Source organism: Heptranchias perlo, chromosome 31 (assembly GCF_035084215.1).
Source record: "Heptranchias perlo isolate sHepPer1 chromosome 31, sHepPer1.hap1, whole genome shotgun sequence".
Taxonomy (NCBI): Eukaryota; Metazoa; Chordata; class Chondrichthyes; order Hexanchiformes; family Hexanchidae; genus Heptranchias; species Heptranchias perlo.
The window spans coordinates 35,883,455-35,896,004 of NC_090355.1; the positions used below are offsets into that span (position 1 = coordinate 35,883,455).

At 51.0% G+C, this 12,550-nt stretch overlaps 1 protein-coding gene across 1 annotated transcript; it reads right to left on the reverse strand.

Moving 5' to 3' along the window:
- Nucleotides 1–1,259: 1,259 nt before the first annotated feature.
- Nucleotides 1,260–12,304, reverse strand: ppp1r26 (protein phosphatase 1, regulatory subunit 26). Its single transcript, XM_067969999.1, has 3 exons — nt 12,240–12,304; nt 4,661–8,886; nt 1,260–1,860 (listed from the first exon to the last, which is right to left on the reverse strand). Exons 2-3 carry the CDS (start codon nt 8,827–8,829, stop codon nt 1,803–1,805), a joined length of 4,227 nt encoding a protein of 1,408 aa, XP_067826100.1. The 5' UTR covers nt 8,830–8,886; nt 12,240–12,304; the 3' UTR covers nt 1,260–1,802.
- Between the last annotated feature and the right edge of the window lie 246 nt (nt 12,305–12,550).

A 12,550-nucleotide genomic window follows, 5' to 3' on the forward strand; every position in this document is an offset into this window, starting at 1 on the left:
GGGGGGGGGAGAGAGAGAGAGAAAAGGGGGGGGGAGAGAGAGAGAGAAAAGGGGGGGGAGAGAGAGAGAGAAAAGGGGGGGGAGAGAGAGAGAGAAAAGGGGGGGGAGAGAGGGAGAGAAAAGGGGGGGGAAGAGAGAGAGAGAAAAGGGGGGGGAGGGAGAGAAAAGGGGCGAGAGGGAGAGACAAGGGGCGAGAGGGAGAGACCAGGGGCGAGAGGGAGAGAAAAGGGGCGAGAGGGAGAGAAAAGGGGCGAGAGGGAGAGAAAAGGGGCGAGAGGGAGAGAAAAGGGGCGAGAGGGAGAGAAAAGGGGCGAGAGGGAGAGAAAAGGGGCGAGAGGGAGAGAAAAGGGGCGAGAGGGAGAGAAAAGGGGCGAGAGGGAGAGAAAAGGGGCGAGAGGGAGAGAAAAGGGGCGGAGAGGGAGAGAAAAGGGGGGGAGAGGGAGAGAAAAGGGGGGGGAGAGGGAGAGAAAAGGGGGGGAGAGGGAGAGAAAAGGGGGGGAGAGGGAGAGAAAAGGGGGGGAGAGGGAGAGAAAAGGGGGGAGGGAAGAGAGAGAGAGAAAAGGGGGGAGGGAAGAGAGAGAGAGAAAAGGGGGGAGGGAAGAGAGAGAGAGAAAAGGGGGGAGGGAGAGAAAAGGGGGGAGGGAGAGAAAAGGGGGGAGAGAGAGAAAAGGGGGGAGAGAGAGAAAAGGGGGGAGAGAGAGAAAAGGGGGGAGAGAGAGAAAAGGGGGGAGAGAGAGAAAAGGGGGGAGAGAGAGAAAAGGGGAAAGGGGGGAGAGAGAGAAAAGGGGGGAGAGAGAGAAAAGGGGGGAGAGAGAGAAAAGGGGGGAGAGAGAGAAAAGGGGGGAGAGAGAGAAAAGGGGGGAGAGAGAGAAAAGGGGGGAGAGAGAGAGAGAAAAGGGGGAGAGTGAGAGAGAAAAGGGGGAGAGTGAGAGAAGGGAGAGAAGAGGGAGATTGGGAGAGGAGAGGGAGATTGAGAGAGGAGAGGGAGATTGAGAGAGGAGAGGGAGATTGAGAGAGGGGAGAGGAGAGGGAGATTGAGAAGAGGGGGAGTGGAGGGGAGAGTGAGAAGAGGGGGAGTGGAGGGGAGAGTGACAGAAGGGGGAAAGAGAGAGAAGGGGAAGAGAGAGAGAAGGGGAAGAGAGAGAGAAGGGGAAGAGAGAGAGAAGGGGGAAGAGAGTGTGATTGAACACAAATGAACAAGTCTCCATAACCTGCTGGCCCCATGAGCTGCATCTACAAAGAACAACCAGTGTCACAAGTCCCAGTCTGTGCTATTTATTAGATAAATGCCATGAAGATGTGGAACTGTATAATTTAAATAATTTTCACAAATTTGTTAAAAAGTATGTGCATCGATATACCCCTCAAGCAAAAACGGAGGAGCACTTTCAACATCAGAAGAAAATTTCACAAAACGGAAAACATATTTGGCAACATATACAACAAAAAGGAAAAATGATTAAAAACAGAAGATAGGAACAAATTCTTTTTTTCCCTCTCTGGGTCAGTAATGAAGGACGATAAAGAATATGTAGTATCAGTATTGTCAACAGGCTTATGTAGAGTATTTAGACTGTGATCAATGATGGGAAAAATCCCACTTAAGACAATACACTAACGTTGCTGTCCGCTTCTCGTATCATCTTACGTCATCCCCTCAGATTGCTCCCACCACCAGTAACTGTCCTGTAACCACCGGTACTTCACCCCAGTCCAAAGGTCGTCAAAATGGGGCCTCTGGATCTTAGGGGATCGGTGAGGGAATCCCAGGAGGTCCGTGAGTTCACCAGGTTTGTGTCTTGTCACCACAACTCTGTACTTTTCTCCATTTCTTCACCTACTAGTACTGTACCTTTGCTGCTGTACACCAACGGGAAATAATAGCGTTGTTTTACTCTGTTGTAGCTATTCACTGTCTATTGCAAGTTTAGACAGGGCATCTCTGGGAAGGTGTTGCTATTTCCAGGGGGGGTGGTCCCTAGATGTGTCAATAGTTGCAGGAGGGTATCCCAAAGAAAAGTTTTGAAAATCACTACCCTAACTGTACAGCTCAAAATACCTCCTCCAGACACAATCAGTTGTACTGCTGGGTGTTTTTCTACCATTTGGGTAGACGTAGTACAATACAGACATTTCACACGCCCACTGTCCCAGGGCAGTCTACACGCTTTACAAAATCTACTGTGGAAAGCACTTTCGGACATTCTGATGTGGGAAGGCGCTTTTTAATGCAAGTATTATTTATTATTTAGTCTGACTGAAATCCTAGCGACAACACTGCAACAGAATGTATATAATCAAAGGGCAGGCTTAGAACCCAAACATTTAAACATTATTTTGGGTTTCTCATTGGGATGTAGTAGAATAAAATGTGGCAGGCTTCACATACATAAGGAGCAAATTAAATAAAAAACCCTCATTAAAATCAATGCCATCCTGTACTCTTAGAGTATGAACAGTCTGTACAGATTTCACATTTCAATATAAAATACACAGAGAAGGCAGTGTGTTGTTTCCAGTGCATGCTTGCCTATGGATGTTCGGAGCCACTAACTGGCCGGGAGCTAACATTCCCATTTTTTAAATGTAAAATTGAAATTTGTTTAATTCTCTCCTCTCCTGAAGGGGGCTCTTTGCTGCGGTGCTTTCCCTCTATGATACCTCATCCTTGTTTAGACAGTGAGTTTCGGCAGGCTATTTGATTGTGGAGGGCATCACAGACGAGCCCAATCCTGCCCTAAGCAGATGCCTGCACGCACGTCGCTGGCCGGTGATCGGGAAAAAAGTATCCCTGCTGACTTTTTTCCCCCTTCCCTGAAGAAAACGGCAGTGCCCCCTCGCACTGCCCCCATTGCCCCCTCGCACTGCCCCCCTTGCCCGACATCAGCTAACTCAGCACAAGCTGTTGACAGAAAGATGCGTATTTCTTTTTAATTCAAAAGTACTTCACCTCTGCTGCATATTGGAAAACTCTCTGAGTAACTTTTAAAAGTCAAACTTTTACTTCCCCCATAGGGATCCGGCATCTGATAACGTGGTTTCCTGAAGTGGGCCAGATGCCAGTGGAGCGACTCTAGGATACCTGGGGCTGCTCCCCACTGCTGACATCGCAACATGGCCCAGTGCAAAGGAAACCCGACTTCACAAGTCTTAATAATAAAAAAAATGTCCAATATAAAAGAGAGGTACTTTGAATAAAATGATCAGTGCCCAGCTTTCCCCTTTAATGATTGGGTTAGATTACACCAACCCAAATGATAATTCTAACATACACCCATGGGCAACTCCTATTGCAATACACAGGGAAGACCCCGAGGAGCATGCGATTGGCAACACGCCCTTTCACCTCTGGGACCTGGGTTCAATTCCAGACTGATGGGGTGAAGATTTCTGTCTGTGGGTGGTCAGATTTGTACCCAAAATAAATTCCAGGCACTGGCTGCCCACAATCTGGCACGGAAATAGTCAGTCTGAGTCCAGAGAGGCCGCAGAGGATGGCAGGTGCTTGGAAAATGGCAAGATGTCACACTAGTGCAGTGGGGGGGTGGTGTGGTGCTATTGTGAGGTTGGGGATTAAGGCACATTGTTGGGAGCAGAGTAGAGGGAGCTTCACTCTGCGTCTGGTTGTGCTGTACCTGACCTGGGAGTGCTCGATGCTGGCGCCAGAGGCTCAAAACAGGAAAAAAACTGATTTCCCACCATCAATATCCCTAACCTCGTAAAGCACACAAATAAAATCCCCTCTCGGCAGAAGACCTCGTCCACTCCACCGCCCGGGGTCCTAAGTCACGTGCTACTGGTATCAAACTGAAACGCCATCTGTACACCCCTCTCGTCAGACAAAACAGAAATAAAAGGAAAGTTTGTGCAAGTGAGTTGAAAGTCTGCAGGGCGCAGCTTCAGTTCAAAGTATATCCCCTCTACGGTCATTTCTAAAGATTTTCTTTCGAAATCGGCACCAATCTTTTCTCCTCATCTAGGCTTTCAATCCTCACTGGGTTCTGGTCGCCCACCAGGACCTCAGCCAACTGACTGTGATTCATGTGTGATCCCACTGTGAGTGCTATTCAACCACGGGAGCCATTGCAGCCGAGCCCCCCCCGTCCTTGTTCTCGTCCCCTTTACATGTGCATTTTCTATAGTGTTCAGAAGCAGAGACTGCGGCTGATTTTCCTCATCTCAGCAAAGACCAGGAATGGAACCCGAGGGGGACTTCCTGGTCTGTACGGGTGGGCTGAGCTCACACCAGACTGTAATAAACATCACTGAGTGGGAGCTGGTGAGTGACCCGCAGCGATTCCGATAACTACAACTTCAGATCGGCCCGGGAGCTGAGCAGAACTCTGCGACCCCGGGGAAACGCACTGCAATGGGGGCGGCACGGGGCGTGATTCTCAGCACCAGCCAGAAACTGGTTTAAACAAAGAGCCGTATTTTAATCAGCCTATTTGTTTTGAATAGACTGTAAGGGTATACTTTCAAAAAAATAAACCTTTCCTTTGCCATTAGTCCAATATAGAGGTTTACCTGGGATAACCCTCCACCCCCACCACCACAAATTGCCTCTTGTCGATATCCCACTGTCTGCAATGTAACTATACTGAACATCGTGACTGTGTCTTAAATAATTAAGGGAAAAGCTACTGTACATCATACTTACACCTCAGCACCTTGTCCCTGCAGTCCTGACCTGCCAGTGTCCGCTCTACCGTCGTCATCTGATTGAACGATAGCTTCATCGTAAAAGGTTTCAGGACTTTCCCCTTCAGCTGTCTCTCCTGTTTCTGTGCCCCTGTTGTTCTCCTCCTCATTCTTAGTTCCTGACAAAGACTGGCTCAGCACTTGCCACTGAGGGGCTGGAAAGGCTACACCATCCCCTCTACCCGTGCACTGACCGCTGGTCTCCCCTTCAGAAGCTCCCTCGGGAATCACTGCTTCTAGATGGCGGTCTGTCTCTGTCGCCAGACCTACACTATGGCCCCTCTTTTCTATCCAGCTGGTTTCCTCACGGATTGAGAGCTTGGTACATGCAGCAACTGACACATAGCCAGATGGTCCTGTCATTTCGCACAAACGCTGTGTCACACAGTTGGAGCGTGCAAGCCCAGCGTCACACTGCTCCCTCACCTCACTCCTCATTCCACTCTGATAATTATGGTCGCTCTCGTCCTGCCTTGCAACACAAAGCAGGCCCCTCGCCTCACTGGAATGGGCACCAAGACTTACTGACGGCATCAGAGACCTGAAAGGTCGGCCTGTACGTCCACCCTCCTCACATTTAACTTTAGCACTGCGTTCCCAGCCTACACTGGAGGGAGTGTTAACTGCAGCAAGCAAGCTCTGGTCCGTACTGCCCCCTACATCTGATTTGCTGTCTCCGGAACAGTCTGCCTCCCTGCCGGTTCCTTCCTCCCCGCCTATTTCTACAGTTTCACCGAGAGGTTCGTTTGGGAAGACAGGCCACAATTTCAATTTGTTTACAATTTTTTCGGAAGATTTGTCTTGGACTACTTTCAGTTGAAGCTCTCCTGCACCCCCCTGCCTGGGGCCGTTGTATCGCACACTTAGCTCCTCAACCAAGTGGTGCCTTGACTCTAAACTGAGAGCTGCCCGTTTTCCCTGAATGTTCTGGGTGATGCAGCTTTCTGGGGTATCGTTAACCCTTTTGCCCTTAGAGACATCACTGTGCCAGCCAGACTGGCAGCTACCTGCCCCTTTCCCTGGACAGTCTGTGCTGCCAACTTGCAAACGCCCCTGAACGATACCAGCTTTAGTTTCTGTTTGGGATTCTCCAATGACCTGTCTGTGCTCAGTCTGGTGCTGTGCGCTGCAGGCACGACCAATGTCCTGAATCAAATTCTGCCCGTTAACGTCGGCCTTGCTTTCAGCGCCAGTTCTTTCTGCACCGCTATGCGAATACCCGGCCACGACCTCCTCTTTCACGTGACGTGGTCCCTTCACACCAACACCACGAGATTCCTCAGTTTGTTGAGAAACAGGAGGCATCGTCCTGTCCTGGGCTGGCACTTGTGAAGATCTGCTTTCTTCTTCTGGTTCATTAAAACCTTGTACCTCGTCTTTCGAGCACTCCTCCAATTCGTTATTCACTCTGGCCTTTTCGGCCAGAAACCTCAGAATTTCTTGCTCGATGCCATCATCACTGTCCGCAGAACTGCTGTCGCCCACTGCCACCATTCTCCCAGTCAACTCCTCCCTCCCCCTGGATGGAGGAGCACAGAACAAACCGACTCTTGGCTTTCCGGTTCTGGCCACTCTGCCATTGCTTTCACTTTCTGAAGGCTCCGCTGCTCTCTTGTTCCCTTTACTCTTAAAGTCTAGATAACTTCTACAAGCCGCCCTGCTACTTTTTGACAAACAGCTTTTTAATGGGCCGTAACTAGCAGCAAGACCTTCTCCTGGACGGACGTGGCCAGTGGCCTTGAGCATTTGATCAGCAATCCCTGTACTTTGCTCAGAGTATGTGAGCACCTCTGCTCCTATAAACCGCACTCGCTTCTTGCATCGGTTCTTTGCATCCCTTGACCGTTTCCCCAGTTTCTTTCTGGTTTTCAAGAGATCCTTTGTGGCAGTATCAAGGTCCTCGTCACTGTCCAGAGAGCTACTCTTCTCATCTGTCTGCCAAGCATCACGGACAGGCTTAACACAGGACAGTTCCCTGGCAGCCCAATCAAGGGGAAACGATTCCTCTCGATCTCTGTTGGCAGTCCTGCCATCCCAGACATTACTCGTGTCAAAGATGTCTTGTTCCGATGAACCATTTTTAAGTTTAATCTTAGAGGTGACGGTGCTACGGTTAACCAGTGCTACAGACGCTCCACTAGGCTCTTGTGGTTGACTTTCTGTGAGCTCCTCCATACAGAGTCCATGATCAGTGCCAACATTATTCTTCAACCTTCCTTTTTGCAACAATGATGTCTGAGAAGACAATGAAGATGAAGAAGAGAACAAAGACGGAGAGTCATTCAGACTATCTTCTCTCTTCAGTTCTGGGGGCAAGGTTCTGTCCAATTGGGTTGCAGCTTCGACTCCATCTGGTTTCTGACTACTTTGGTTTGCCTTCAGAGCCAAATAATTTTGAATTTCTTTTTCAATGCTGTCGCTGCTGTCCACAGAACTGTTTTCACTGTCTGAAGAGGACACGACTTGTTTGGAGTCAGCATTGGCGCACTCGCTGATTGCCTTGCTGCTGCCTGTGTGCTCTTCCCTTTCTGCTGGCGCCATACCTGCCGTGCTGTCTGTAGATGACTGCATTTTGGGCGCTAGAGGCCCTTCTCGTTTTGGGGACGATTCTGACACAGTCTCAGCTTGAAACCTTTTTTTCCAACCGAACCTCCAGTCTGTGCTTTTTTTCTCCCTTTGCGTCACAAAGTCATCACTGGACTGATCACTCGAGTCCGTTTCGGAAAGGTTGAGAGAACACAGCACCTTGAACTCTCCAGATTTGAGGACACAATGTTTCCGCTTCTTGCTCGAAGTCACCTGCAGTGTTTCCTTCTTCGCACTCTTTGCTCCACAAAGACAAACATCTGAAGAAGAATCAGCACATTTCGGAGTACAGGAGGGCTTGTGAGGTAACAGACCAGGGACAAGGGCAATATCCTCGGTCTTCCCTTTCTTCTGTTCTAACTGGTAAAGTTGAATGGCTTCCTCAATCCCATCATCGCTGCTGGAATCGGACAATTCAACTACTGCAATAATGGGATTAGGTTTCGGGTCAGAGACTTCAGCGTCGACATTCCATTGGGCATTGCTGCTTCTGTTGAGATCCTTAAAGCTATGCATCACGGTTGCTTTCTTCTCACTGGTCAATCTTTTATTACACTTGTGATTCCCTTCATTGCTTTTCTCAGTCTTGCAGAGGGTCCCAACTTTTTCCAAACGGAAGGATTTAGTGCCGCTAACCTGAGTGTCGGTATGCACTGGCGATGGTTTGCTGACGTGCGTTTGGTTTCCTCCGCTGGATTTAACTAACCTCTTTCTGTTCTTCGATCCTACCTTCACCAGATTTTCTTTCTGTTCCGGCCTCCCCCCAGAAGCTGGCTCGTTTTCAGGGCCGCCGGTGGTGGTGGTTTCCTTATCCCGCTTGTCTTGCAAGAACCGTTCGATCTCAGCCTGTATACTCAGTTCAAAAGAATCATTACTACTGACGCTGGAAGGAGAAGAACATCTGGATCTCACAGCAGCCTCCAAACCGAGACCGCGACGGTCAATATCCACAAAGCCAAGTTCAAGCTGGGCGGAGGGTGCTTCTCGTTCAACTGTGATACCATTGCTGACGTTTGGAGTGGAGTCTTCACTGGCTGGATGTGTCCCCGGGGGACCATTTATGTTGTGAATGGCCTTCGATATCAAGCAACTATCTTCCGTTTTCTTCTTCAGATATTCCTGAATTGCTTCTTCTATACCTCGGTCAATTGACTCATCGCTGTCGGAGTCTATGACACAACGGCCCAAGTTGGACTCCTCCGTGCCAAGTGCGCGGGGCAGGTAACCGGTCTTCAGATCCTCCACAGAGGCCCCCTTCAAAACTTTGATGGAGGCGCTGTCTAACGCGCCCTCGCTCCGTCGTTTTGTGGCTGCGTTTGTCTGCGCGTTATTACTGGGGTCATTGTTCATGGCACAAGGCGAGTCATTGGGCTGCAGGTTTTCTATGATCATTTGCACATTCACTTTGACGGCACTTCCCACAGCAGAGAACTCCTGCCCAGGGTCGGAGAAACTCACGGGGAGGCTGAAACCGGGAGATGGTCCAAAGGGCTGCCAATCTGTCGATACTCCAGAGACAGGTGCCAAATTCATTAAGAACATTATAGCAGAAAAGTGACAGCCCAGGCATGCGATCTGTGTTGCTACTCCACTCACATCCTGTAAATAAAACACAACAGAAAAAAACGCTCAAAACTTCTGCTGTTAAAAACTGGTACAGTTTAACAAATTCTCGTATTGACGTTTTGTGAGATTCAGCGAATTTAGAGAAACATTCTTTTCTTCTGCTTCTCCCCCACTGTTTCCTGAAGACAGAACAAACTTGCATTTATAGAGCACCTTTCACGACCTCAGGACATCCCAAAGCGCATTACAGCCAACAAAGTACTTTTGAAGTGTAGTCACTGTTGTAATGTAGGAAATGCAGCAGCCAATTTGCACACAAGATCCCACAAACAGCAATGAGATAATCCCTTTTAGGTGTTGGTTGAGGGATAAATATTGGCCCAGGACACCGGGGGGAACTCCCCAGTTCCTCTTCGAATAGGGTCGTGGGATCTTTTACGTCCACCTTAGAGGGCAGACAGGCCCTTGGATTAACATCCCATCCGAAAAAAGGCACCTCCGACAGTGCAGCATTCCCTCAGTGCTGACCGTTCGACAGTGCAGCGTTCCCTCAGTACTGACCCTCCGACAGTGCAGTGCTCTCTCAGTGCTGACCCTCCGACAGTGCAGCGCTCCCTCAGTACTGACCCTCCGACAGTGCAGCACTCCCTCAGTACTGACCCTCCGACAGTGCAGCGCTCCCTCAGTACTGACCCTCCGACAGTGCAGCGCTCCCTCAGTGCTGACCCTCCGACAGTGCAGCGCTCCCTCAGTACTGACCCTCCGACAGTGTAGCGCTCCCTCAGTACTGCACTGGGAGTGTCAGACTAGATTTTGTATTCAAGTCTCTGGAGTGGGACTTGAACCCATGACCTTCTGATTCAGAGGGTGACGGCACTGACCCTTGTGGCCATTCTTCATGTGTTCGCTTAGACTGTGTCTACAAGATATTCGACTATGGCAGGTAGCACAGCCAAGCTCGATCCTGCCCTCACCTGCGGGCTTTCTAGCAGAAGTCACTACAATCAGGAACAGGAACTCTGGCTGATTTTTCCTGCTGAGGCCACCTGCAGCTCCCCTATTACTGCCCAGCTGAGATCAGCAACAGTCCTAACAGCAAGAACTCGGCAAATAGATGGCTCCACTCAGCACTCTTTGCAAAAACCCAGCCACGCGATCGTGCTTTGCTGACTCGAGAATACAACTTGCCAAAAAAAAATGATTCTCGCACTGGGGGATGTTTTGTATTGCAGATTCACACAAGTGGAAACACTAACAGCAGAAACAGGGAACAGCAGCACCCCATTCTGCGGGCTCCCTCCAGCACCTCTAAACTAAACAAATTCTCAATTTTACAAACACTTCCACATGACTCCGTGAGCCCTACAACCCTCCAAGAACTGCTGTCTGTATCCTAACTCGCTCCAAGTCCCCTTCACCCATCACCCCTGCGCTCGCTGACCTACATTGTCCAGCAATGCCTCGATTTTAAAATTCTCATCCTTGTATTCAAATCCCTCCATGGCCTCGTCCCCTCCCTATCTCTGTAACCTCCTCTAGCCCTACAACCCTCCGAGATCTCTGCGCTCCTCCAATTTGGCCTCTTGCGCATCCCTGAATTTCATCGTCCCACCATTGGTGGCCATGCCTTCAGCTGCCTAGGCCCTTAGCTCTGGAATTCCCACCCTAAACCTCTCCGCCTCTCTCTCCTCCTTTAAGACACTCCTTAAAACCTACCTCTTTGACCAAGCTTTTAGTTAACTGTCCTTATGTGGCTCCGTGTTAAATTTTGTCTGATTTACGCTCTTGTGAAGCGCCTTGGGACGTTTTCCTATGTTAAAGGCGCTGTATAAATGCAAGTTGTGGTTGAAAATAAAACTTCTGGTAACTTTGCAATGATCATCTCACAGTGTCATTTTAAAGTGAGGATGCCCTGGATGTCAATACTGGTTCTGAGAAGTGTTGCTGAAAACAAAAAAGATCTTTACCTCAGTGACAAAAACGTGAGAAAAGCTCACTTTAAAAATAGTACCGCTTGAATTCTCTCTTCCCTCCTCCCAAGGTCACAATGGGTAAAGAAGCTGCCCGGTGTGGTACGGACCCATTCCTGGGACTTGTACAGATTTAAAATAAATTGCAAAGTAGTTAAAAGGCAAGTTTAAGGCAGATATCAGGAGGTTCTTCAAATGGACTGGACCCCCAATTGGAGTAGAGGGTAAAGCCCTGGGTGCTGCGATCAGGGGACTGCGTGCGGCCTAAGAGAGGCCAAATGGCCGGGCTCGTCCCCGGTTATAAGGTGATCCTGACTGGGGGGGGGCGGGCAGTAGGGGCTAGAACCGGACTCCGCAACCCCCGACTTAAGGAGGGGGATATTTAGTTGGGGTCCTGCTGCTGACCGCTGTCCCGTGACCCCCCGCACAGCTGCTGCGTGCGATTGGGGGACACAAGGGGTCAGTCTGTGATGCCCCACACAGTTGAATTGCCGACGGACACTGCTCAGACCTGGTCTGGGTACAGCCCCTTGGCCCCGGGCGGTCAGTGCCCGCGGTACCCGGACCTCGGTGAGGGTCAGTTCCCCCCCCCCCCCCCCAGGGGTGGTGGTCAGCGGCTGCCCCACCTGATTCTAGTATAACTGACCGTCCTCCCGGGGACCTGGTCACTCGGGCCTCCCGCCCCGCCCTACCCTCAGCTGCGGCCCGTTGGCCTCCAACACCGACCCCGAGGCCCAGGCCGCTCCCTTTGATTCTCTGTCCCCGACCTGCCGCATAGTGGCGGCCCGGCTGTGAGTGAGGAAAGCGCCGGGCGGTACCTCACCCCCACCCCGGCGGATCGTTTATTTTACTTCCCACCCTCAGGCCCCTGGCGGCATGAGGGGAAAATAAGGCGACCCCTCTCCCCCCCCCCCAACGTCCGGTCCGGTCCGGCCCGGCCGCTGAGTTATAGGCCCGAAGCCCGAGGCCTCGAGTCGAAGGCCGGCCGGCACCGGACAACCGCCTCCTCCGGGCGCCAAAAGCCCAGCGCGAGCCGGAGCCCCGGGTTTGATTGACAGCTCGCCCCTCTCTCCCGGGTTTGATTGACAGCTCGCCCCTCTCTCCCGGGTTTGATTGACAGCTCGCCCCTCTCTCCCGGGTTTGATTGACAGCTCGCCCCTCTCTCCCGGGTTTGATTGACAGCTCGCCCCTCTCTCCCGGGTTTGATTGACAGCTCGCCCCTCTCTCCCGGGTTTGATTGACAGCTCGCCCCCCTCTCCCGGGTTTGATTGACAGCTCGCCCCTCTCCCGGGTTTGATTGACAGCTCGCCCCTCTCTCCTGGGTTTGATTGACAGCTCGCCCCTCTCTCCCGGGTTTGATTGACAGCTGCCAGATCCCGGGCCCGGGGAGCGGAGCCCCGCGCGCGCTCTCGGTACCTGCTCCACGCGGCTCCCTGACTGCGGCCCCGCTCACTCACCCGCACCGGCTGCAGGCAAAGTTCAGAGCAGCAGCGAGGAGGCGGAAGAAGCAAAAATAAATAAATAAATAAATCAGCGTGCAGATCCGGCCAGGGGTTGGCAGGCATTGCAAAAAAAAAACAAAGAGCGAGCTTTTGCATAAAAGCATTTGTCACCAACAAAAATGTTTTTTGCAAATAAAGGGGACCGGTGGTGGGGAATATGGGCTGCAAGGATCTCCATTGCAGGCTTTGCTCTCAATGTTGGAGGGCTCTTGGTCCACAATAGAG